We start from the raw sequence: 24,742 nt of genomic DNA on the forward strand, positions 1-24,742 counted from the left end.
CTAATTTTTGTATTCTTAGTAGAGACAGGGTTTCACCATGCTGGCCAGGCTGGTCTCGAACTCCTCAGCTCAAGTGATCCACCTGCCTCGGCCTCCCAAAGTGCTGAGATTACAGGTGCAAGTCACCGCGCCCAGCCTGATCCCTCTTTTCTTTAAAGGAGTGTGGTCTTAAAAATGTAAATGTTCTAATTATATAGCAGTAATTTATTATTATTATTATTATTATTTTTTTTTTTTTGAGACACGGTCTCATTCTGACACCCAGGCTAGAGTACAATGCCTCACAGCAACCTCTGCCTCCTGGGTTCAAGCAAGTCTCTAACCTCAGTCTTCTGAGTAGTTGGGACCACAGGCACGCACCACTATGCCCCGCTAATTTTGGATTGTTTGGTATAGATGGAATTTCACTATGTTGGCCAGGCTGGTCTTGAATTGCTGACCTCAAGTGACCTGTCCTCCTCGGCCTCCCAAAGTGCTGGGATTACAGCCATGAGCCACCGCCCAGCCTATAGCAGTAATCTTTTGTTACTAGTCTAATAAATCTTTTCCAACAGAAACATCAATAACGTCTTATTGCTTTACAAAGTATTCTCAACTGAACAGGTGTTCGATGGTCCTTGTCATAGAGCCTCTTGCCAGGTCTGCACAACTCTGGAAGACATTTCATTTAGCTGGTATTTGAATATGCAGCCATCAGTCACCCACTTTCCTTTGAGCATTATTTTTATTTCATATGTAAATAAAGATATTGAAATATACATACAGACATCGATATAATATTACATATGCAGATGACATTGTATGCTTAATGAAAAATAGGCTTTTGGAAATGGTTTAGTAATTACGTGTAGCAACTCATTCATGTTCCAACATATTAAGTCAAGAATTCTTAAAAGTTACAGAATATTAGAGAGAACTACAAGTCACAATAAAACATCTCATGTTTTTAAAGTGGAAATTTGTTTAGCAAGTTCAATATACTCATGCTAAAGAAGAACTCAAGGATTTTGGTTGTTCAGATACACAATTTTATGCAACAGAAGGATATGAAAAATCCGAATTCCTTAAATTTAGGACTACAAACTGTTCCACAAAAATAATCTGCTCTCTCTCTCTCTCTCTATAATATATATATATAGAGAGAGCGCTTCCCGGGTTTAAGCGATTCTTAGACATCAGCCTCCCAAGTAGCTGGAATTACAGGTGTGTGCCACGACGCCTAGCTAATTTTTGTATTTTTTTTTTTTGTAGAGATGGGGTTTTGTTGTCTTGGCCAGGCTAGTCTTGAACTCCTGACCTCAAGCAATCCACCCATCTTGGCCTCCCAAAGTGCTGGGATTACAGGCATGAGCCACTGTGATCAGGCATAATTTGCTATATTTTTAAAATCCAAAGTCTACCTTTCTAAATTTCTCAGTTGTTTGATTAATTGCCAATTTTGTTATTTGTACATCAATAGATTATACTTTATAGTGATTTCTTTTTGCTATAGAGTCAATTAAAATAGAAACTACTGGCCGGGTGCAGTGCCTCACACCTGTAATCCCACCACTTTGGGTGGCAGAGGCGGGTGGATCACCTGAGGTCAGGTGTTCAAGACCAGCCTGACCAACATGGAGGAACCCCGTCTCTACTAGGAATACAGAATTAGCCAGGTGTGGTGGTGCATGCTTGTAATCCCAGCTACTAGGGAGGCTGAGGCAGGAGAATTGCTTGAACCTGGGAGGCGGAGGTTGCGGTGAGCCGAGATGGTGCCATTGTACTCCAGCCTGGGCAACAAGAGCAAAACTGTCTCAAAAATAAATAAACAAAATAAACTACTAAACTGCCATTCTTTGAAATATTGGAGTCATCCACATCCAACTGGATGCCAGATTCTATGAATTCATTTTCAACGCCACAGACATTTATTGAGCAATTACTATATAGCCCAGGCATGGGGCTAGGTGCTAGGAATACAGATCTGAATATGATGATCCACTACTGATATGGAGTACACTTGGGGCAAAACAAAATGGTAAATCTAGTCATATAGGAAATGCGTACATACAAAGTACAGACTTGGTACAGAAGTACTAACAATTTGACAGGGAGGAGTACAGGGAAGATAACTAGAGAAAGTAACAACTGAGCTGTTTTAAGATCAATATGATTTTATCACACAGATAAACTGGGCATGGGTAGGCAGGGAATTGAATGGCGCTTTGTTTTATTTTTTCTTTTTTTAGACAGAGCCTGGCTCTGTCACCCAGGCTGGAGTGCAGTGGCGCAATCTCGGCTCACTGCAACCACTGCCTCCTAGGTTCAAGCGATTCTCATGCCTCTGCCTCCCCAGTAGCTGGGATTACAGGCACATGCCACCATGCCTGGCTAATTTCTTCCTGTTTTATTTTTGAGACATGGTCTCACTCTGTGATCTGGGCTGGAGTGCACTTGGTCTCATCACGGCTCACTGCAGCCTTGACCTCCTGGGCGCAGGTGATACTCCCACCTCAGCCTTCCAGGTAGCTGGGACTACAGGTGTATGCCACCATGCCAGGCTAATTTTTCTATTTTTTGTATAGACAGGGTTTCGCCATGTTTCCCAGGCTGGTCTTGAACTCCTGGCTCAAGCGATCCGCCCACCTCGGCCTCACAAAATGTTGGGATTACAGGCGTGTGCCACTGTGCCTGGCCTGAATGGCATTTTAATAAGAGGATCAGAAACAGGAAAAAGTATGGATTTTGCAGAAATACAGGTAAGTGTAGCTGCAGCATGAAATATAAACAGGGAAAGAGACAGGAGGCATGATTGACAAGTGGAGCCAGATTGTAAAAAGTCTTATATGCCAGTTCAAGGGAATTACATATTATTTTGAAGGCAAATGGGCAGAATAGGAAATAAAATGAAGAATTTTAAACATAAGTAGCATGATCAGGCTTCTTTTTAAAAATGAAAACTGTTAGCAATGTTAAGAGACAAGAGGGCAGGAGAGAGGGATCTTGTAAGAAGCTCTAGTAGCCGGGCGCGGTGGCTCAAGCCTGTAATCCCAGCACTTTGGGAGGCCGAGACGGGTGGATCACGAAGTCAGGAGATCGAGACCATCCTGGCTAACACGGTGAAACCCCGTCTCTACTAAAAAATACAAAAAACTAGCCGGGCGAGGTGGCGGGCGCCTGTAGTCCCAGCTATTCCGGAGGCTGAGGCAGGAGAATGGCGTGAACCCGGGAGGCGGAGCTTGCAGTGAGCTGAGATCCGGCCACTGTACTCCAGCCTGGGCGACAGAGCGAGACTCCGTCTCAAAAAAAAAAAAGGGAAGCTGGATCTAGAAGGAATTACTGGGTTGACTAGCAGGCAATCTAGCACAGTGGTGACTCTGGAGTTAGATATTCATTTGTCCACTGTGCAAACCCTAGGAAGTAAGCTAAACAACCCATTTCCTTAACCATAAAATGAAGTGAACATTAATATCTTCCTCATAGGCTTGTTGGGAGGATTAGGGGTAGGTAGGGGGAAAGATAATGCACAAAAAGCATTTAGCACAACATCTGGTGCAAAATACCACTCAGTTAGTCACTATTCTACTACCAGCGAGATGAAGAGATTGAGCTACTCCTAAGTAGCTCTTGAATAAAGGACTGCTTCTGCTTTTCAATTGTGAACAATGCTCTTTGTTTAGATGAGTGGTTCTCAAAGTGCAGTCTCCACACTAGCAGCCACAACAGTCCCACCTGAGAACTTGTCAGAAATGCAAATTCTCGAATCCCACAAAACTAGTCAGAAACTCTAGGGGCGGGGCCCAACAGTCGGTAGCCTAACAGGCCCTCCCAGGTGATTCTGTTATATGCTGAAGGATGAGAATTACTGGTTTAAATATTCTTATCTCCAGTCTAAGTTATTAAAACAGTCTCTTAGGGTGTCCCTCCTAACAATATTTTCCTGTTGAATATCTTCCGGATCTGTCACTGACTTCCTAAAACAACATGCCAATGCCACTCCCAGACAGACCAGTATATAAATACCACCTCTCAGTTTTATGAAATGTCGGGCAAGTCTCTTTATTTGGGTTAATTGGGTCTCAGTTGTCTCAGTTAATTGGGTCTCAGGTTATTTGGGTCTCAGTTCCCATATGGAAAAAGGGAACATTACACATGATATAAACTAAAACGGTATCCATCACCTAGTTGATGCGTCATGATTTATGGCTGTTTTATTACTATTGCACCTATTATCTCATTTGGTCCTCACAACATAAAAATACAGCTATTATCAAAGCAGAATCACTGGATTAAAGATATCCAAGTTGATAAAACAGCCAAGACTAGAACACAAATTTCCTGACTCTGAACTCTGGTTCTTTTCATTAGACCTGGCTGTTTCTACAATATCAAGAACACTTTTCCAAAATAAAAAATTACATATTAGTATTGTCAATATGATGCAAGATTTCCAAAAGTGAAAAATCATATTCTTTAGAAATGGGTGGTTAAAGCTATATGGAAATTTTTAACGGCAGTTTTTAGTTAAAATTAAATCATAAAATAAATATATTTACCTGTTATCTGAGTATTTATACTAAGTATAGAAAAAGTTGAAATTAAAAAGAAACTCCTTTATTTTTAAGCTTTTATTTTATCACTCGTATCAAACACACATCAGAAAGCATTATCAACAGTGCATCTTATGGTAAGTCAGTTTACAACAAAACTGAACAAGGCAATTGTGTTTACAGAAAAAGTCTTCAGCAAAAAAGTATGCAATACAGTCAACTGAAACGCATTGTTCATACTTTTTAGGAATATAGGAAAGTGGAAAAATAAAAGTCCTTTGCTATTCAGCAGGAAAGAGTTTAAAAGACTTGAATGGAAATCAGAAATTTAGGGATCTGAAAAAATAACTTTTTGGTACTGACACACATCTACATATATAGTCCCACTTAATTTTTGTTTTTGTTTTTTCTTTAAAAAAAAAAAAAAAAACCTCACAAACAATGAGACATCACAAATAATACAGCAGAACCATAGTGCCAAGAAATGCTAAGACCAATATGCTACTGATACAACTGGTAGAAATGTTACAGACAACTATTCACTAGGTATTGTAATATTCTTGTACTTCTGAGGTGAAGGTAAACCAACAGGAGAGATTACTCCTTGTAACTGGCTTTGGTTTAAGTGATCTTTCACATTTTTTTCTAACCATACCTTCTTATAAAAAATGTAGCAATTACATGTTACTGAGGGAAAATAGTACTAGGTTTTAATATTCACAACCAACTACTCCAGCTGACACAGGATGCCATCAACTGTTAAAATTTATTGATCTTAATTAGATTTTCTAAGAGTGATCAACAGATAGCAAAGATGGAGCCCTTTTGGGAAAAAATAAAATCCCTTCTACCCGAGATTTGACACTGTTAAGAGGTTATAAAGGAATGTTAAATTATTTAAGATTTCAAAAAAGAATTAAGAATGAAAGAGTAAATTCTGCTGGAAAAGATATGACAGCTTTACAGTCTGCAAAGTAAATAATCTACAGACATGCAGCTTAACCTTTTTTTTAATTATAATAAATATACTTACTTCCTTAAGGTGCTGTAACTTTGCAGCTAGTGCATACTAATGCCACCCACTGTACCCAATGTGCAAAAGGAAATAATGGAGATGGCTAACCTCCAGTTTTCTGATCCTTGATTTGCGTAAGTGGCAGTGTACACCAAATACACAAAAGCTGGAGTACAAATATTTATTTTTAAACATTAGGCCAAACTGAATATAGATATTTAATCTGGTTTCACAAACTCTTAAAATGCTTTTCTGAGGAAACAATGACGAGGAATGTGCAGGAAAGGCAATGTTTCTATGCTAGCGGTACCAAACCTGGAACTTTAAGTATCATTTTTAGCTCATTAACTATATGGAAGATTACTAAGACCAGTAAGGGAGCCATTTTCTTCCCCTCCTCTATTTTTTTATTACTTATCTCTCTCCTCTTTACTCTTAAAATTGGCAGTCTTCTGACAACCCATGCTAATAAAATAATATAGCTATATGTAATTCAAATAACTAAAGAACTTTTGAGTCCATATATGCAGGATTTTTGAATACCTCACTGCATTTGCTCTTACACCCTCACTGTCCTGACATCATAAATATTATTAAGGGAAGATAACTTAGAAGGGGAAAGCAATTCCAATCTGGGATAAAAAAGTGATTACAAATAATTATCTTGTTGATAATAAGGGCTCATGGTAACAAGTAGCTCTGATTTTTCACATAAAGATTTCCCCCCCGCCGCAAAAAAAAACAAAATACGAACAATTCCAGTTTTTTTCCCCCAGAATGTGACTTATTTCCATTATACAAAGCAGTATAACAAAAAAAGCTCTCTTCTGCAAAAAAAAGATTAATGGTTTATAAGACAAATAAGATAGAATGCTTCTCTTTGCCTTTAAATTAAAATACTATGAACCTAGGTAACAAAACATACATGGCTTTCTTCAAAAGAGCCACCAGCTTTCTTCCGGTTATTGTGACAGCTAACCAATTTAATGGGAAATAACACTCAAGCAGTCATTTGAGAAGTTTCCCATGAATTCCAGCATTTACAGAGCCACAAACACAACTGCCACAATTATGACAACTCTCTGAAAAGCACAAATAAAGCAAATTTAAAACATTAATCCTCACAAGCAGTACAAGGCAGAACAAAAGTGCTGACTGGTAGGAAAATGAATAAAAATTTCCTATCAGGAGAATAAAGTTTGTGTAAACTATCTTATATCCTGAAGATCATTTTAATGACCACCTATAAAATATAAAGTTTCCTAAATACTCTCTGATTTATAGATATTTCTCTTGCAGTCCACTGCTCCTATAAAATTACAGCAAAAATATTAAAATTATTTACCTTCTTCTTAAATATCCACGGCACTTGTCAAGTACATGTCACTGTGAATCTACTGGTCATTATATAGTTTTAAAAACAGTGAAAAACATCTGAGGGAGGCGACTACAATAACAAACATGACATATCCTACAGTATCAGGCAGAGAAGCTATCCTAAAACAAATGAAACCAAATTTTACAATTCTAGGTACTCCAAAAACTAAAATATCCATGTTCTTCTGTGATTAAGAATGGGACTTATCTTAATATACCACAAGAGGCTCAGCTCCGTACGATGGAGACAACATTTTTATATTCATCAAGAAAGCTAATAAGTAATACTAACTTGAAACACTACCATCTCAAAATAAAGGTGATTGACTGAGCACCTTAAGAAATGGGGATTCTTTTGAGCTAATTGTGACCAACTACTTGTCTATATGTGACCATAATTGACAAGAAATAAAATTATATCAGAGAGCTACAGTAATAAAATTTGATGAAGGAACCTGATATTAAAAACAGAACTAGAGATCCAAGGAAAAATTAAATTCTGCCAGACAATTCTGGCTTTTCCATCATACATAATATTGGAATAAAATCAAACACGAATAGTTTTACACATACAAAAAAATAAGGTAAACCAAGGCTATTTCCAGGAAGATAGTGAATATATATATGAAAAATAAAACAAAAAGTAAACCAAGAAAAGTTTGGACTTTTATACTATCATATGTGACTCAATTAAAAGTTACTCCAGGAAAAAGGCAGAAGTGCTATTAATTATCATCATCTGGGAAGCTAAACCAAATGAGTTTTAATATTTTCCAGGAAACACAAGGCACTTGCTTAAATCTTTATCTACACATCCATCAGACTCAAAGTCATGATGTGATTCCATCTGTACCCGAATCTGAATAAAGCCACCTAGCATGTACCCTTGCATAAGTGTCTAGGTAAATATATGGTTACTGAGTGTCTCCCCTACTCCTTCACCCAGTAACTATGTTGTTACAATTACTATCATTTACAATGGTGCTGATTTTCATTAAATTAATTGTACAAAAAAAAAAAAAGTCATGCTGCCAAGTACACTGATAGTAGAAATTACATGTAAGATAGGTCTAACAGTCAGAAAATAAGACCCAAAACAAAAGGATACCCAAATGTTAGTTATCTGCATGGTGAATTAACTAAAACAAGCCATGAAACAGCATCTGATAAGTGCTCTAACTCTGCCTTTTATTCCAGAAAAGTAACTGATGCCCTTACCAGAGTGAAGGTCCAGTGTAATAAGACAGAAAAAAGCCTCTGCCCATGGTTTCTCTTCAGCTTTCTCTACATGGCAGCATTCCTTATAATACATTTGCTCAATAATTAAAATATAAGCAACGTGAATCTAGAAGACAAGTTAAATAAGCATTCAGAGATTTTCTTTTAAAGAATAATTTAACATATCTCAGCACTCTTAAGCAGCTGGAGTACCAAAAAGAAGGCAATATTTCTCTCAATAAAAACAAAGAGAAGTTCGAGTAAAACCATACTTATGGTTTTTGTTCTAAAAGCAGCCAGTTTGGCTCAAGGCATAGCAGAAAGGGAATCCCTCTAAAGAGAGCTGCTATATTGGTGGCCACAAAAAAGGAAGACATCCAGTGGTAATAAATGTGGATCTCTTATTGCAAGAGGATAGTTTTAAAAAATTCCTTTAAAAGGCAGTCAGTACTTTTAGTTAATGCTGTCTCTTACTGAGGTGTCCAACTCTACTTGTTTTTGTCCTGTAAATACAGCATTAGTTTTGACAGTGGCTAGCTAGCTACCCCCTCCAAATATGCTTCAAAAGAATCAAGTATTTCCTACAAAATAATCACCGTATGTGCCTTTTCTGGGTGTAAAATGTACCACAGTAATATCCCAAAGATGTAACTGGGAAGGTGAGAGGCAAGGAAGCACAGGTATTAATTTAGGGAATGAAAAACTACCTGAGACAGAATTTGCCCAAAAGGGTAGGAGTTAAGTGACATGAACCCTCACCTCTTTACCCTTTCTCTCAAAAAGAAAATTCTAGGTTTTCCAATAACTTCAGTAAATCAAAATCCCTATGTATGTATTTCATCCTAATCATGAAACTTATATCTTTTGATAATATTTGGTTCAGGTTTAAGAAAGATAATATCAGAGGTGGGAGGGGTAATCTGCTAATGTGATCTTTGGTAGAATGGGCTAAGCTATAAAATAATTTAAATCACAGAGGCATTTATTTTTCAATTCTCTGGCTTTAATATAAAACATGTAGCCGGGTATGGTGGCAAGCGCCTATAATCCCAGCTACTGGAGAGGCTGAGACAGGAGAATTGCTCAAACCTGGGAGGCAGAGGTTGCAGTGAGCTGAAATTGAGCCACTGCACTCCAGCCTGGGCAACAGAGCAAGATACCATCTCGAAAAAAAAAACAAAAAACAAAAAAAACCTCTAATTAAATGCATGGTTAATTCAAGACTCATCAATTATTCCCTCAGCTCCCTTAAAATCTAGTTAGCATCTTCTGTAACAAAATCCTACAGTGTCAAGCACTAAATATATGTATGAATGTATCAGCAATAAGATGACAATCAAAGAATGCTGCGAAGATTGGCATCAAGATGTTAGCAGCATACTGCAGGACTAGGCTTAGAAGACTACCTGCAGTTTATTTGTAAAGATTTTTCTTTTGGGGGAGGAGGGGAGTGAAAAGTCAATGTGCTAACTTAGGATACTTGCCCTTATAAAGAATTTCTTTGTATCCCATGTTCATCGTATTTAAGGACCTGATGTTTCTAATCACCACAAAATCTGCTACCCATATGAACATTTAGGAAAGTTTAGGTCTTCACAATACAGGTTCTGCCCACTTGAATTCTGACTTGAAAACAAACCAATTTATAATCAACCCCTGAAAGGGCCAAAATAAAAAAAAAATAGTTCTTCCTTCTAAGCGCATGTATTGGGGAACATGGCAAAAGACCCTTTGGTAATTCATAAATCAGCCTCCTTAAGCCAAATTTGGTTTCATAATAAACATTAAAGGAGAGTCCTGAATTTGACAATTGTAAATAACTAAAATGTCATGGGGTAATATATTTCATTCTGTAAAATGCAAATTCTAATTGAACTCTCAGCAACCTGCATGGCAAACATAAGGAAATATGAGGAGGCTTCCAGCAGGGAAAGATAGAAGACTTTTTCCTTAGGAAAAAATAAATAAATAAAAAAATTAATAACCTGTATATAACTTGTCTTTTTTTCTTTTTTGGTATAATCAGTGCTTCATAAAGGCGTCCTAACTTTTATATCTTTAAAGACAACCTACCATGAAATAAGAAGAATCCATAATTATAATTCTAAAAACTATGTAATCAACTTGTGTCCATGAACACACATACAGCAGCATCCTCTACTCAGGGACACATTAGGTTGCTATGAATCCTTTTAAGAATTCTTTGAGTTTTTCTTCCTTTCTACTTCTACTTCATTATATCTACACCTTTCTTAACTAACTTGCAGTCAAAAGCCAAACTACCTGGGATGCTGTTCCTCTAGTCTGTCTTCAGCTAAGGATAGAGGCAGAGAATGAGGGAAGTGGAGAAAAAAGGGAGCAGTGATATGAGAAACAGAAAAAAAAAAAGAATCCTTTATTTTCCATCCTCTCTTCGCCCATTTTTTTCTTTTCCCTTCACTGTACATCTAATTCTTTCGACCCACTTCAATTTTCCATCATAGTAGATAGAGCCACATCTTGAGACACCTTAAAACTATAGATTTACTACAAAAAAGATGAGCTAATACTGAGTCTAAAGTAGACTAAAAGAGGGGTTGATTTACATCTGGCAAAACTTAGTCTTTGTTCCAATCTTTTTAGAAGTCTCAATTTAACTCCAGGCTAGACTCGTTTGTTCTAAGCCTCTCAGGAATTATCTGTTTTGTCATTTACACTGTATCAGACAGACTACCTCTCAAAAAATGTATCTCTTAAATCTTACGGATGTGAAACAGGTAGGGAAGAAATGAGTATAGACTGTATTAGCTCACAGGATTCACACTATAAAGTACACTGACTCAAATTTTCTCTAATCATTCATACCCGCACACTCAAGCATACATACTAGACATAAAAATTGTGCAAGATCAAGCATCAGCTTTCTATTTTAAAAGCCTTAATTTAAAAAAACTTAGATAGGCTCACTGCAGTTCCTTTAAAGGAATATTCAGTACTACAGTACTCCTTTAAGAAAAAATTCACAACTCAGTGTTAAGAACACAGTAGGTAACTGCTGCTTGACAATTGCTTAACATTACTGAGAGCATCCAGTGCCAGCTTATGGATATCAACAATAAGGAAGAACCACTGGACAACATAAAGAAATAATCTGTAAATGATGTCACCAAACCTAACAAATTTGTTAGTATTTACCAAGACATGATATTATTCATCCTTGCTTCATGACCCATGAAATAATTAAGATTTTTTTAGGTTACATACTGAAGAGCAACACCTGCTCTCCTTCACAAAAAAGGGTTGCCCACATGGATGCTCTAAAACCCCTCAATGTATAGCTGAGAGGTCTTGTCCTACTCAGTGCCAAATGTATGCAATGCAGTCACTGCTTGGGCAATGGCTGCACATTAGTAGGATTAAATAAATGTACAAAGTACCTCTTAAAATGGTAAGGGGGTACTCCTGCATTCAGATGTGGAATATAATAACTCAAGAAATGGAAGAGGAGAAAAAGGAAACAGTCCTTAAGTTACTGATTAAAGCAAGGTTTGATACAGATATCCCCTCCTGTAGGCACTCAGCGGGTAGAATGTAGCCACAACAAACTTTCCATCAAACATCCTTCCAGTCAGTAATTTCTGCGCAGCTTTGGAATCACCAGCATTTGCATACTCGACAAAGACCTGAAAGAAGACAGAGAAAAAAAACGTCATTTCATTTCCACCAAGATTGTTTTAGACCAGCACTTTACCACCTTTAATGGACATACATCAACTGGAAATCTTATTAAAATGCAGATTTTGCTTCCTTAGGTCTAAGATGTCATCTGAGTTTCTGATCTAAACAAACTTTCAGGTGATGCCGATGCAGCTGGTCCATGAACTATACTTCAGGGCAGCAAGGTTTAGAATACTTCCTCACAACTCAGCTTAACTCTGAAAAATCTCTCAAAGACAAGTTGTGTGAATCATGTACAATCTTTTGCCAAGGTCATTACAGGAGTGGTGAATAACACTAGACATCTCCCAAAGATAGGGTTGAATAGCCCAGACAGCAACTGCATTTCAATGGTATCTGGATGATATTCTGTACTTTTAGAAATGAAAAAGGAAAAAATATTGGTCAAAAGCTGCTGGAAATTGCACCTATTAGGAGGTACAATTTGGCCAGGCGCAGGGGCTCACGCCTGTAATCCCAGCACTTTGGGAGGCTGAGGCAGGTAGATCACGAGGTCAGGAATTCGAGATTAGCCTGGCCAACATGGTGAAACCCTGTCTCTACTAAAAATACAAAAATTAGTTGGGCAAGGTGGCGCGCGCCTGTAATCCCAGCTACTCAGGGGGCTGAGGCAGGAGAATCGCTTGAACCTGGGAGGCGCAGGTTGCAGAGAGCTGAGATTGTGCCACTGCACTCCAGCTGGGCAACAACAGAGCAAGACTCCATCTCAAAAACAAACAAACAAAATCTAACTGGGCGTGGTAGCACGTGCCTATAATCCCAGCTACTTGGGAGGCAGAGTTGGGAGGATCACTTGAGCCCAGGAAGTTGAGGCTGCAAAAAGTCAAGATCACGCCACTGTATGTACTCCAGCCTGGGTGACAGAGCAAGACCCTGTCCCCAGCTCCACCCCACCCCAAAAAGGAATAATGAATCTATTCCTGATTTTTTTTTTACCCGATTCTTAATTATTCCCAAACCTATAGACCAAAGTTGAATAAATGAGTAGACATGCATTTATAGAAGGAATATCATGTTTTCTATAATACTCCTGGCTTCAGATAGGCTATACTTTTCTATACTACACCATCCCACGCTAAGAAAGTCATCTTATTTTTATAATTCATTATGAAATTAATAGGGCTATATGATTTTAATTCTGATTTTTATAATTGCTTTATCAGACGCATTCATTATTTTTCAGTGTTTTTTGTAACATTCCTTATAAAACCATGTTTACTTGAATTGAAAATTCAAATTAAAAAAGAAAATTCAAATGAAGAATGGCTTTGACAACTAGGTAATGAACATTTTCAAAAATCTAAATAGATTAAATCTGTGATTCCAAGAGTTTATCAAAAGCAGCTTTCACTCTCCTTTAAATGTCGGTGAAAACCTCTCAAAATAACAACTTTCCTCTCACTGATACTTTTTTCATACTATCTTAAACCTGGATACTTCTCTCTGGAAAAGACTTCTGTCTCTTCTGTATCTTCCACTTCGTTTTGACCACTGGGGCTAATATTGAGTCAGATCATGTTAGCCCTTCTTTCCAAATCTTCCAATATCTTGCCCTAGTTGCAAGTAAAAGCCAATATAATCTCAATACTCTATCAAGCTCACTCTACTTAGTATGCCCCCTACAACTCCCTAATCTCTCTGATCTAATCTCCTACTATTCTTCTTTCTCACTCTGCTATAGCCACACAGGCCTCCTCAAATCTGCCAGGAATACTCAGGATCTTGCTGTTCCTTTTGCCTAAAATTCTCTTCCTCGCTTCCCTCAAATCTTGACTCTCAAAACCTTCTCAGTATGTCCTTCCCTACTAACCCATTTAAAAGTGCAACCCACCCTACCTATCCTAGCACTCCTTAAGGTTCTACCTTAATCTGTTTTTCTCCCTAGCATTTATCATCACATTTTAAAAAAATCTGATTTGACCACTTTTATGATGGGTACCTAGAACATAATAAATGCTCAATAAATATCAGTTAAATGACTAAACAGCAAGGACAGAATTATACATATTAGTATTCAGTATGTGATACTAAATGTAAAACTATTATCACTAGTTTGGCAATAACTTTTCATTAGGACTAGAATAAAATTGTGTTCATATTTTTGTTTTCATATTTTTTCAGTTGTCAGGAATGTTCATAATACTTAAGCTATTAAGATAAAATAATAGCTGGGCGCAGTGGCTCATCCCTTTAGTCCCAGCACTTAGGAAGGCTGAATCGGGGTGGATCTCTTGAATTCATGTGTTCAAGACCACCCTGGGCAACATGGCAAAACCTCGTCTCTATAAAAAATACAAAAAATTAGCCAGGTGTGGTGGCGCACGTGCCTGTAGTTCCAGCTACTCAGGAGGCTGAGGCAGAAGGATCACTTGAGCCTGGAAGGCAGAGTTTGCAGACAGCTGAGATCGCACCACTGCACTCCAGCCTGGGAAACAGAGTGACACCCTGTCTCACACACACACAAAGAAAGATAAAATAATCCACAACCAGAGATGACTGCACCCCCTAGACAACAGACATCTGGCAGTGTCTAGACATTTTTGTTGTCCAAAGGGTAGAAATGAGGAATGCTGTTAAACGTTCTATAATGTAGAGAACAGCTACTCCAACAAAAGAATTATCAGGCTCAATGTCAATAATATCAAGAACGAGAAACCTGAAGATAGAGCAAACTAAAATTCTCTCAAAAAATAAAAATCCTACAAATAAATATTTTCTTATATTCTTTGTCATATAATTTAATTTGGAATTAAAGAGTTTCTAAAGAAAATGTGGTGATAACAGTTTTAGCCCACACATTTTACAGATGAAGAAACTGGGGATCATCACAAAGCTAATCATACTGAGGCTAGAACTCAGGTTCAAGAATTCTCACTCAGTCCAGCACACTTTCCTTCTTTAAACTATCACTGATAGTTTCTATTACAATTAGAACTTAACCTAACTGGCTTTCTAACTCTACTTAATTAGAACAAAATTAGACTAAAACATTTCTCTAGCTGAACCTGACATAAAGCATGATTTAGCAGTTGGTGTTATTGTTTTTTTTTTTTTTTTGAGATGGAGTCTCGCTCTGTCACCCAGAATGGAGTGCAATAAAGCAATCTCGGCTCGCTGCAGCTCCGCCTCCCAGGTTCAAGCAAATCTCCTGCCCAGCCCCCCAAAGAGCTGGGATTATAGGCGCCCACCACCACGCCTGGCTAATTTTTGTATTTTTGGTAGAGACAGGATTTCACCATGTGAGATGGGGTTTCACCATGTTGGCCGGGGTGGTCTCAAACTCCTGACCTCAGGTGATCTACCCACCTCAGCCTCCCAAAGTGCTAGGATTACATGCATGAGCCACCTCCCCTGGCCTGGTGTTACTGTTTACAGTGGCTCAAAAGTAGTTTTTGTTTTTTTTTTTGAGACAGAGTCCCACACTGTCGCCCAGGCTGAAGTGCAGTGGTGTGATCTCTGCTCACTGCAACCTCCGCCTCCCAGGTTCAAGCAATTCTCTGCCTCAGCCTCCCGAGTAGCTGGGATTAGAGGCATGCGCCACCAAGCCGGGCTAATTTTTTGTATTTTTAGTAGAGACAGAGTTTCATCATGTTGGCCACGCTGGTCTCAAACTCCTGATCTCGTGATCCGCCTGCCTCGGCCTCCCAAAGTGCTGGGATTATAGGCGTGAGCCACCGCACCGGCCAAAAGTAGTATTTTTTTGAGGCGAAGTCTCACTCATTTCTCCCAGCCCAGGCTGGAGTGCAGTGGCAGGATCTTGGCTCACTGCAACCTCTGCCTCCTGGGTTCAAGTGATTCTCCTGCCTCAGCCTCCCAAGTAGCTAGGATTACAGGTGCGTGCCACCACGCCTGGCTAACTTGTATTTTCAGTAGAGACAGGGCTTCACCATCTCTGAACTCCTGACCTCAAGTAATGCACCCACCTCAGCCTCCCAAAGTGCTGGGATTACAGGCGTGAGCCACCACACCCAGCCAATATTTAAAAAGAAAAAAAAAAATTTTAAGTGCTAAAAAAATGCAAGCATATTATAGAACTTTTAGAATAAGTAAAAAGTACAAGTCAGAATATATGAATCATTAAAATGCAAAACTCATAATCCTTAGCAAAATTTTGTTGTACATCTTCCTACAGAACTAAAACATTTAACACAGAATTTTAATAACCTCTGAGTAATTCTGCAATTATGAAAATATTCACTTACTTGTCCTCTGCCAGGATTTTCCTTTGGAACAAGTAGAGATACCACTGGTCCATATTTTTGACACTCCTCTTTTACATCTTCTACAACATCTGATTATTAAAACATATAACAGTAACTGCTCTGATATAATAAACAAGTATTCAACATTTTAAATTTTTTAATCATCAAAGAATTCAGGAATACATAACTAGTAATGAGGTCATTTTATGTCTTGAATAGTTGACATTCAAATGATTCAAAATTTTAAATAATAGTCTGCCACCTTCTACTCTCCCTGAAGGCAACACATAATGATCAGTTTCTTTTTTTTTTTTTAGACAGAGTCTCGCTCTGTCGCCCAGGCTGGAGAGAGTAGCGCGATCTCAGCTCACTGCAACCTCCGCTTCTCAGGTTCAAGCGATTCTTCTGCCTCAGCCTCCTCCGTAGCTGGGACTACAGGCGGGTGCCACCACCCCAGGCTAATTTTTGTATTTTTAGTAGAGACAGGGTTTCACCATACTGACCAGGCTGTTTTCAAACTCCTGGTCTCGCGATCCGCCCACCTCAGCCTCCCAAAGTGCTGGGAGGCCACCGTGTCCAGCCAATTTTTTCTGTATTCTGCCATAATTATTATAAACTTATATACAAGCAAATATGAAATTATAAAAGCAAATACCTTGCTTTTTATATTAAATATGTCCTTTAAGATAAAATTATCACATAAAATTTTCTCATTTGTTTTTATGGTTACGAAATATTTTATTCTATGAATGTTCAATATATTATCTAATATGTCCAGTACTGATTAGACAACTTCCAAACTTTTACCATTAAACTCCCCCCAGGCATATCTCATTTCATTTGTGTATTTCTTTCTTTTTTTTTGTTTTTTTTTTTGAAACAGTCTTGCTCTGTTGCCCAGGCTGGAGTGTAGTGGCACAATGTTGGCTCACTGCAACCTCCACCTCCAGGGTTCAAGTGATTCTCCTGCCTCAGCCTCTCAAGTAGCTTGGATTACAGACGTGTGCCACCACGCCCAGCTAATCTTTGCATTTTTAGTAGAGACAGGGTTTCACCATGTTGGTCAGGCTGGTCTCAAACTCCTGACCTCAGGTGATCTACCTGCCTTGGCCTCCCAAAGTGTTGGGATTACAGGCATGAGCCACCGTGCCCGGCCTCACTTGTGTATTTCTAAGTTGACACTCTAGAAACAGAAATGCTGGGTCAAAATTGACATAAATTTGTAATTTTTCCAATTTGCTTTCCATAAAAGTTTACCAATGTAAACTTTCTCTAGCAAGGTACAAAAATGTGTTTCCTTATACCCTTACCCACAAGAGGATAATCAAATGTTTCATCACTGTCAATGTGGTTGATGGGTAACAAAGATATTGCAGTTTGGCTCTAATGAGCATTTCCATAATAATAATGAATAAAAGCATATGTGTAAAAGACTTGTCTACTTCCTTTTCCATAAACTGTAGTAAGAGCTATAAATACTTTTTCTTTAAAGTATCCTTTGTCTTTTAATCTTTCTTAGAGTTATTTTTGTCAGGATTGATTTTGTTCAATGCTTATTATACTGGTTCTGAGTTTTTTGCCATATTCAAAAAAGGCCTTTCCAACTTCAGGAATATTAAAAAACAAAATTATACAATGTCTTTTTATATTAAAAAATTATCTCCTTCCCACCTGCCCTATTTCCTTCCCTCACCCCTTTCTTTTCCCTCCTTCCCTATTTCATTCCCTTGTTTTAGTATTTTAATCTTTACTTGATTTGAAATTGAATTTGGTCTATAATGTAAGGTTTAACTTCCTTCCCTGCCTCTATCAAGATTACAAGACAGCTGTTCCAACACATACCATAATTTCTAGCTAAGAAACTTGTTATTTCATGACCCTGTTCATCAAAAGTAACAAAGGTATTTAATGGTACCATATATTGTCTGTTGCACTTTAGTTCACTTCAGATTCTTAAACACTAAGATTGAATAGCAACATTTAAACAAAATGTAAAGACTCAGTGTATTTCAAAGCAGAAAAAAAAGTCACAGCAAGATAGAAGAGTTATATGGTAGTCTAAAGGTTTATTCAAAAAAAGGCCAAGCTTCAGTTTTAAAGACATCAAAATTATTTGGAGTAGACAGAATGAGGTGATGAAGACAGCAGGTCTTCACAAAGATGAAGACTAAAAGGACATAAGTAGTATTTTGAACTGATCCCAGGAAATTCAGAGTCATTGTACCTTCATGACCTGAAACAATGCTGAGGGCAAGACTTTCTTTCAGATAGACAACATGAAAACTCAAGACTCTTAAAATGGTCACAGACTCAAAGAAATTACAGTTCTCTCACTACTCTGTCGGGACATGAAACCTCCGCCTCCTGGGTTCAAGCGATTCTCCTACCTCAGCCTCCCAAGCAGCTGGGATTACAGGCATGTGCCGCCACGCCGAGCTAATTTTTGTAAGTCTACACTCTTAATCGCTACATAAAATTGTCTCTCTAGTAGTAGTAACAATAGGTCGATGCAAATGCTTCATAGCTGTTGTCTTTGGTCTAAGTTTGGCCCTGCTTTAGCCTACTCCCTCTCTGTTTCCAAAATGTCCCTACTAAAATACAAGTTTGACTATGTCATTCTCCCATTTAAAACTATTTAATAAACTCTTTACTGAATTCAACAAAGAATAGATAGGTATTGAATACTTACCATAAGTTAGATATTATTCTATACCTGATGCAAAGTTCTTCACGTATCTGTATTTTGGTGTTACCATCTCTAGGATAAAATCCAAATTCTTAAACATAGCAAACTGGTCTGTACTCTGACTACCTCATTAGCTTTAACTGATTGCTTCCCAACAAATATCTTAAGATACAGTCATACTAATTTGCTGTTTTCTGACACTTTCATCTCTGTTTGTGCCACTTACTTCCTAATCCCTCAACTTTTAGCCAAGCAACTCCAAATTACTGAGCTCAGATATAACATCTGTAGAGAAGCATTCACCAGTTACTAAGACTGGGTTAAGTACTTGCCCTTTCTGCCATTGCATAGTACCCTATCTTCAGATTATCACAACTATAATTGTTTATGTAGCTGTCTCCCCTACTATACTAAAGATGGGAAGTAATCCCATAGTAAATATTCAGTTAATATGTCTTAAATGAATAAATGCTAAAAGCAAAAAAGAGAACTAAAATGGAGAAACACAAGCATAGGGAAAGGCTAGAAGAGACAGATCAGACAGATAGAAGCTGTTGGGAAGTTAATCTTCTTCATTAACTGGGTAAAGATGAAACATGAAAGAGTCAAAAGGACATTATGAATATAAAAGTGAGAGGGCTGGGCGCAGTGGCTACACCTGTAATCCCAGCACTTTGAGAGGCTGAGGCTGGTGGATCACCTGAGGCCACGAGTTCGAGACCAGCTGATCAACATGGTGAAACCCCATCCCTACTAAAAATACAAAATTAGCCGGGCCTGGTGGCACATGCTTGTAATCTCAGCTACTTGGGGGGCTGAGGCTTAAATCCAGGAGGCAGAGGTTGCAGTGAGTTGAGATCGTGCCACTGCACTCCAGCCTGGGCAACGAGTGAAACTCTGCCTCAAAAAAAAAAAAAAAAAAAAAAAAAAGTGAGAGTATATTAGAGATCATATTGTTCAATATTCTCATTAGATAAACTGGAAAATATGAAAATGTTATAGACATGTTTATTCCAGACTTATTTAAGAAAGACACATTATAATTTAGAAAACACTAACCTTCATATTCCTCTTCATTCTCAAGATAATCATCATCCAGCACATTCAGCAGTCTTAGCACTGGAGTGGGAAGCATGACCAGATCTTCAATATGAGGGGCTGTTAAAATTCATCATAATATGGTTAAATGTAAATCCCCCCAAATAAGTTGAACACCAGATAAAGGAACTTGGGAATATAAATTAGTGCGGATGTCTTGAATGACTGTCAAATGACCAGGAAAAAAATAAAAGAATATACAACTTACCAAAAGGAATGCTAAAGAATGGGCTGCACAATGCCATTTCAGCAGGAATTCTTCTGCTTGGATCATCATGAAGCATGCTAAAACACAAAAAATAGGTGCCTTATCATTTCTACTGAATCTTTTGAAAATGCAACCATTAAAGAAAGTAAGAATGTCTAAATGTTCATGACAGCATTAATTATAGTAGCATGATTTATTGAATCATTCACCTATAAAGAATACAAATGCTATTTATTAGTAAATGGTTTAGCAATTCATGATACATACCTATGACATTATACTGTGATTTAAAATAACACTTTTGATTAATAAATGAAATACTGCAAAGTGATTCACACTCTATAACAGTGAGTGGAAAAAAACCCACAGATTTAGGGTAACACAATTTTAAAAAAAGACAGTGGTGGGATGATTGTTGAATTTCATCAAATTTCTCTAATAATAAAGCAACTAGATAGCAAAACCAAAAACCCATGGACAATATCTATAACAAAAACCATAGGGACACCCTAAATAGCCAAAGCAATCTTGAGAAAAAAGAACAAAGCTGGAAGCATTATACTACCTGACTTCAAAAAAATACTACAAAGCTACAGTAACCAAAACAGCATGGTATTGATATGAAAACAGATACACAGACTGATGAAACAGAACAGAGAGCCCAGGGAAAAAAAAATATTTACAACCAACTGATTTTCAACAAAGGTGCCAAGAATACACAATGGGGAAAGGACAGTATTTTCAATAAACAGTGCTGGGAAAAACTGGATATTAACACACCAAAGAATAAAATTAAACCCTTATCTCTCAACTACACAAAAATCAACTCAAAATAGATGAACAATTTACATGTAAGACCCAAAACTACTAGAAGAAAACAGGAGAAAAGCTGCACAACATTGTTCTTGGCATTGAATTTTTTAATATAACTTCAACAGCACAAGCAACAAAAGCAAAAACAGACAAATGGGATTACATCAAACTAAAAACCTTCTGCACAGCCAAGGAAACAATGAACAGGGTGAAGAGACAACTTACAGAATAGGAGAAAATATTTACAAACTATACATCAGCTAGGGGAGTAATATACAAAATATATAAAGAACTCAATTTGGCTGGGTGTGGTAGCTCACATCTGTAGTCGCAGAACTTTGGGAGGCAGAGGTGAGAGGACAACATGAGCCCAGGAGTCCAAGACCAGCCTGGGCAACATGGCAAGATCATCTCCCTACAAAAAATTTTAAAAATTAGCTGGTATGGTGGCATGCACCTGTAGCTCCAGGATCATTTGAGCCTATGAATTCAAGGCTGCAGTGAGCCATGTTTACACCACAGCACTACAGCCTGGGCAACAGAATGAGACCCTGTCTCAAAAAAAAAAAAAAAAGAAAAAAGAAAAAAGAAAAAAAAGAGCTCAAACAACTTAACAGCAAGGAAACAAATAGCCCAATTAAAACATGGGCAAAAGACCTGAACAAACATTTCTCAAAAGAACACATATAGATGACCAACAATATATGAGAAATGCTCAGTATCACTAATCATCAGGAAAATGAAAAAACAAAACCACAATGAGGTATCACCTCGCATCTACTACAATAGCTATTATCAAACAGACAAAAGACATAAAGAAAAGGGAATCCACACACATTGTTGGTGGGAATATAAATTAGTAAAGCCATTATGGAAAGCACCATGGAGGCCTCTTAAAAATTTTTTAAAAACAGAACTACCAGCAGTCCCACTACTGGGTATACATCCAAAGGAAATGAAACCAGTGTGATTAAGAGATACCTGTATGTCCAAGTTTGTTGCAGCACTATTCACAATAGACAACATATGGAATCAACCTAAGTATCTATTAACAGATAAGTGTTCATTTCTTGTATGTTAGCTTAAAAGAAATAAAAATAAAAAAACAGATGTGTAAAAAGTGAAAAAAAAAAAGAAAAAGAAAAACACAGATGAGTAAAAAAAAGAAAATATGATATATATACACAATGGAATACTATTCAGCCATTGAAAAGGAGCAAATCCTGTCATTTTCAACACAGATGAACCTGTAGGGCATCATGTTAAGTGAAATAAGGCAGGTCCAGAAAGACAAATACAGCATGATCTCACTCATATGTGAATTCTAAAAAGTGTTGATGTCGCAGAAGTAGAGAGAAGAATGGTGGTTACCAGAGGCTGGGTGGGGGAGTTAGAAGACAGAAGAGTTTGGGGAGACATTGGCCAAAGCCAAAAGATGCCTAATTACAGTTAGATAGAAAGAATAAGTTCAAGAGACCTACTGCACAATATGGTGATTCTAGTTAATGATGACATATTGGATTCTTGAAAAACACAGGGAGTGAATGTTAAGCACTCTCATCACAAAAAATGATAACTATGTAAACTAGTGCATTTTTTCATTAACTAGATTTAATAATTCCATAATGTATATATACTTCAAAACACGTTGCACATGATAAATACATAAAATTTTAGGTCATTAAAAACAAAAAAGACTGAGATGCTGTTATAGTCTAATAAAATTAATGTATCTCTATATAGCTATTGAAGTGTTTGCGGCATAAAAAGACCATTATTTCCTTATTGTAAGTAAGCATTTGTAAAGTAAAAATAAGCCACTTAAAAAACAAAAACTAGGCCGGGCGTGGTGGCTCATGCCTGTAATCCCAGCAATTTGGGAGGCAGAGGTGGGTGGATCACTTCAGGTCAGGAGTTTGAGAACAGCCTGGCCAACACGGTGAAACCCTGTCTCTATTAAAAAATACAAAAAATTAGCCAGGCGTGGTGCCATGCATCTGTAGTCCCAACTATTTGGGAGGCTGAGGCAGGAGAATCACTTGAACCTGGGAGGTGGAGGTTGCAGTAAGCCGAGATCGTGCCACTGCACTCCAGCCTGGGCAACAGAGTATGACTCCATCACAAAAAACAAACAAACAAACAAACAAACAAAAAACCCTATAGTGCCAAACTATCAATAGCAGTAAGATCTGCACTATATTGGCATCTATGTGTAAGAAGGCAGAGGAAAGCTACAATTGATCTGATGAACCAGAGAAAAAAATCATCCCGAACAGCCAAAAGGTACTCACTGGACTGCATAGCAAGATGCTAGAGAAAAGCAGCTGAAACTATAAGGGGTTATACATTCTAATACTAAGTGAATACAAGGAATTCTTTGTAATATCATGAGGTTGGAGTAATCTAGACACTAAGACTTCTTAAAACTAACCAGCCAAAGCATTTTTTCAGTGCAAAGTCCCACAGTGAGAAGAAATATTGGGAACAGAATCCAAACTGAGCAGGATGAGGGAGAGATAGAGAGGCACCAGAAAAAAGCAGAAGAGAAGAGCCAGGAGATCTCTGAAAAAAGCCACTTTTTGGGAATATTACACAAAACAACAGAATAGGGAGCCCTGTATAATAAGAAAAGTTATCCCAAGTATATTTTCTTATATAAGTTTAAGAAAATAATTTTCACATAAAAATGAGCAACATAAAAAGGATTATAACTGACTATGCATGGTGCCTCATGCCTGTAATCCCAGCACTTTGGAAGGCAAAGGTGGGAGGATTACTTGAGCCCAGGAGTTCGAAACCAGCCTGGGCATCATAGTACAACTTTGTCTACAAAAAAATAAACCAGGCACGATGGTGCATGCCTGTGGTGCCAGCTCCTTGGGAGGCTAAGGTGGGAGGACTGCTTAAAGATGCAGTGAGCTGTCATCACACCATGGCACTCTAGCCTGGGTCACAGAGCGAGACTCTGCCTCAAAAAAAAAGAAAAGAAAAGAAGAGAAAAGAAAAGAAAAGAAAAGAAAAGAAAAGAAAAGAAAAGAAAAGAAAGAGGGAGGGAGGGAGGGAGGGAGGGAGGGAGGGAGGGAGGGAGGGAGGAAGGAAGGAAGGAAGGAAGGAAGGAAGGAAGGAAGGAAGGAAGGAAGGAAGGAAGGAAAGATATCTATTGTACAAAAAAAAAAAAAACCTGCAAAATTATAAATCTCAGATAATGTATGCCAGAAAGACATGACCATAACACAGATGAACATTAAAATCTACCTTTTTTTTTTTTTTTTTTTTTTTTTTTTTTGAGACGGAGTCTCGCTCTGTCACCCAGGCTGAAGTGCACTGGTGCAATCTTGGCTCACTGCAACCTCTGCCAGAGGGGTTCAAGCAATCCTCCTCCTGCCTCAGCCTCCAGAGTAGCTGGGATTACAGGCAGATGCTGCTAGGCCCAGCTAAATTTTGTGTTTTTAGTAGAGACGGGGTTTCACCATGTTGGCCACGCTAGTCTGGAACTCCTGATCTCAAGTGGTCTGCTCACCTCAACCTCCCAAAGTGCTGGGATTATGGGCGTGAGCCTACCATTTCAAAATGAACTAAATGGCCACACCTGGCCTTTATAACCTACCATTTCAAAATGAGTTAAATGGCCAGGCATGGTCGCTCATGCCCATAATCCCAGCACTTTGGGAGGTTGAGGCAAGCACATCACTTGAGGTCAGGAATTCCAGACTAGCCTGGCCAACACGGTGAAACCTCATCTCTACTAAAAACATGAAAATTAGTTGGGCCTGGTGGGGTCCACCTATAATCCCAGCTACTTGAGAGGGTGAGGAAGGAGGAACGCTAAAAGCTGAGAGGCAGAGGTTGCAGTGAGCACTGCACCACTGCACTCCAGCC

At 38.1% G+C, this 24,742-nt stretch overlaps 1 protein-coding gene across 1 annotated transcript in view; it reads right to left on the minus strand.

Moving 5' to 3' along the window:
* Positions 1-4,571: 4,571 nt before the first annotated feature.
* LOC105498232 (U2AF homology motif kinase 1) overlaps positions 4,572-24,742 on the minus strand; it is a 30,947-nt gene continuing 10,776 nt past the window's right edge. The window contains exons 5-8 of the mRNA XM_011770232.2: positions 20,051-20,127; positions 19,804-19,902; positions 16,059-16,147; positions 4,572-11,801 (exon numbers count right to left, since the gene is read on the minus strand). Coding sequence (XP_011768534.1) covers positions 11,655-11,801; positions 16,059-16,147; positions 19,804-19,902; positions 20,051-20,127 — 412 coding nt within the window. The 3' untranslated portion in view covers positions 4,572-11,654. The remainder of the gene's footprint in view (positions 11,802-16,058; positions 16,148-19,803; positions 19,903-20,050; positions 20,128-24,742) is intronic.

Source organism: Macaca nemestrina, chromosome 1 (genome assembly GCF_043159975.1).
Source record: "Macaca nemestrina isolate mMacNem1 chromosome 1, mMacNem.hap1, whole genome shotgun sequence".
NCBI classification, from domain to species: domain Eukaryota; kingdom Metazoa; phylum Chordata; class Mammalia; order Primates; family Cercopithecidae; genus Macaca; species Macaca nemestrina.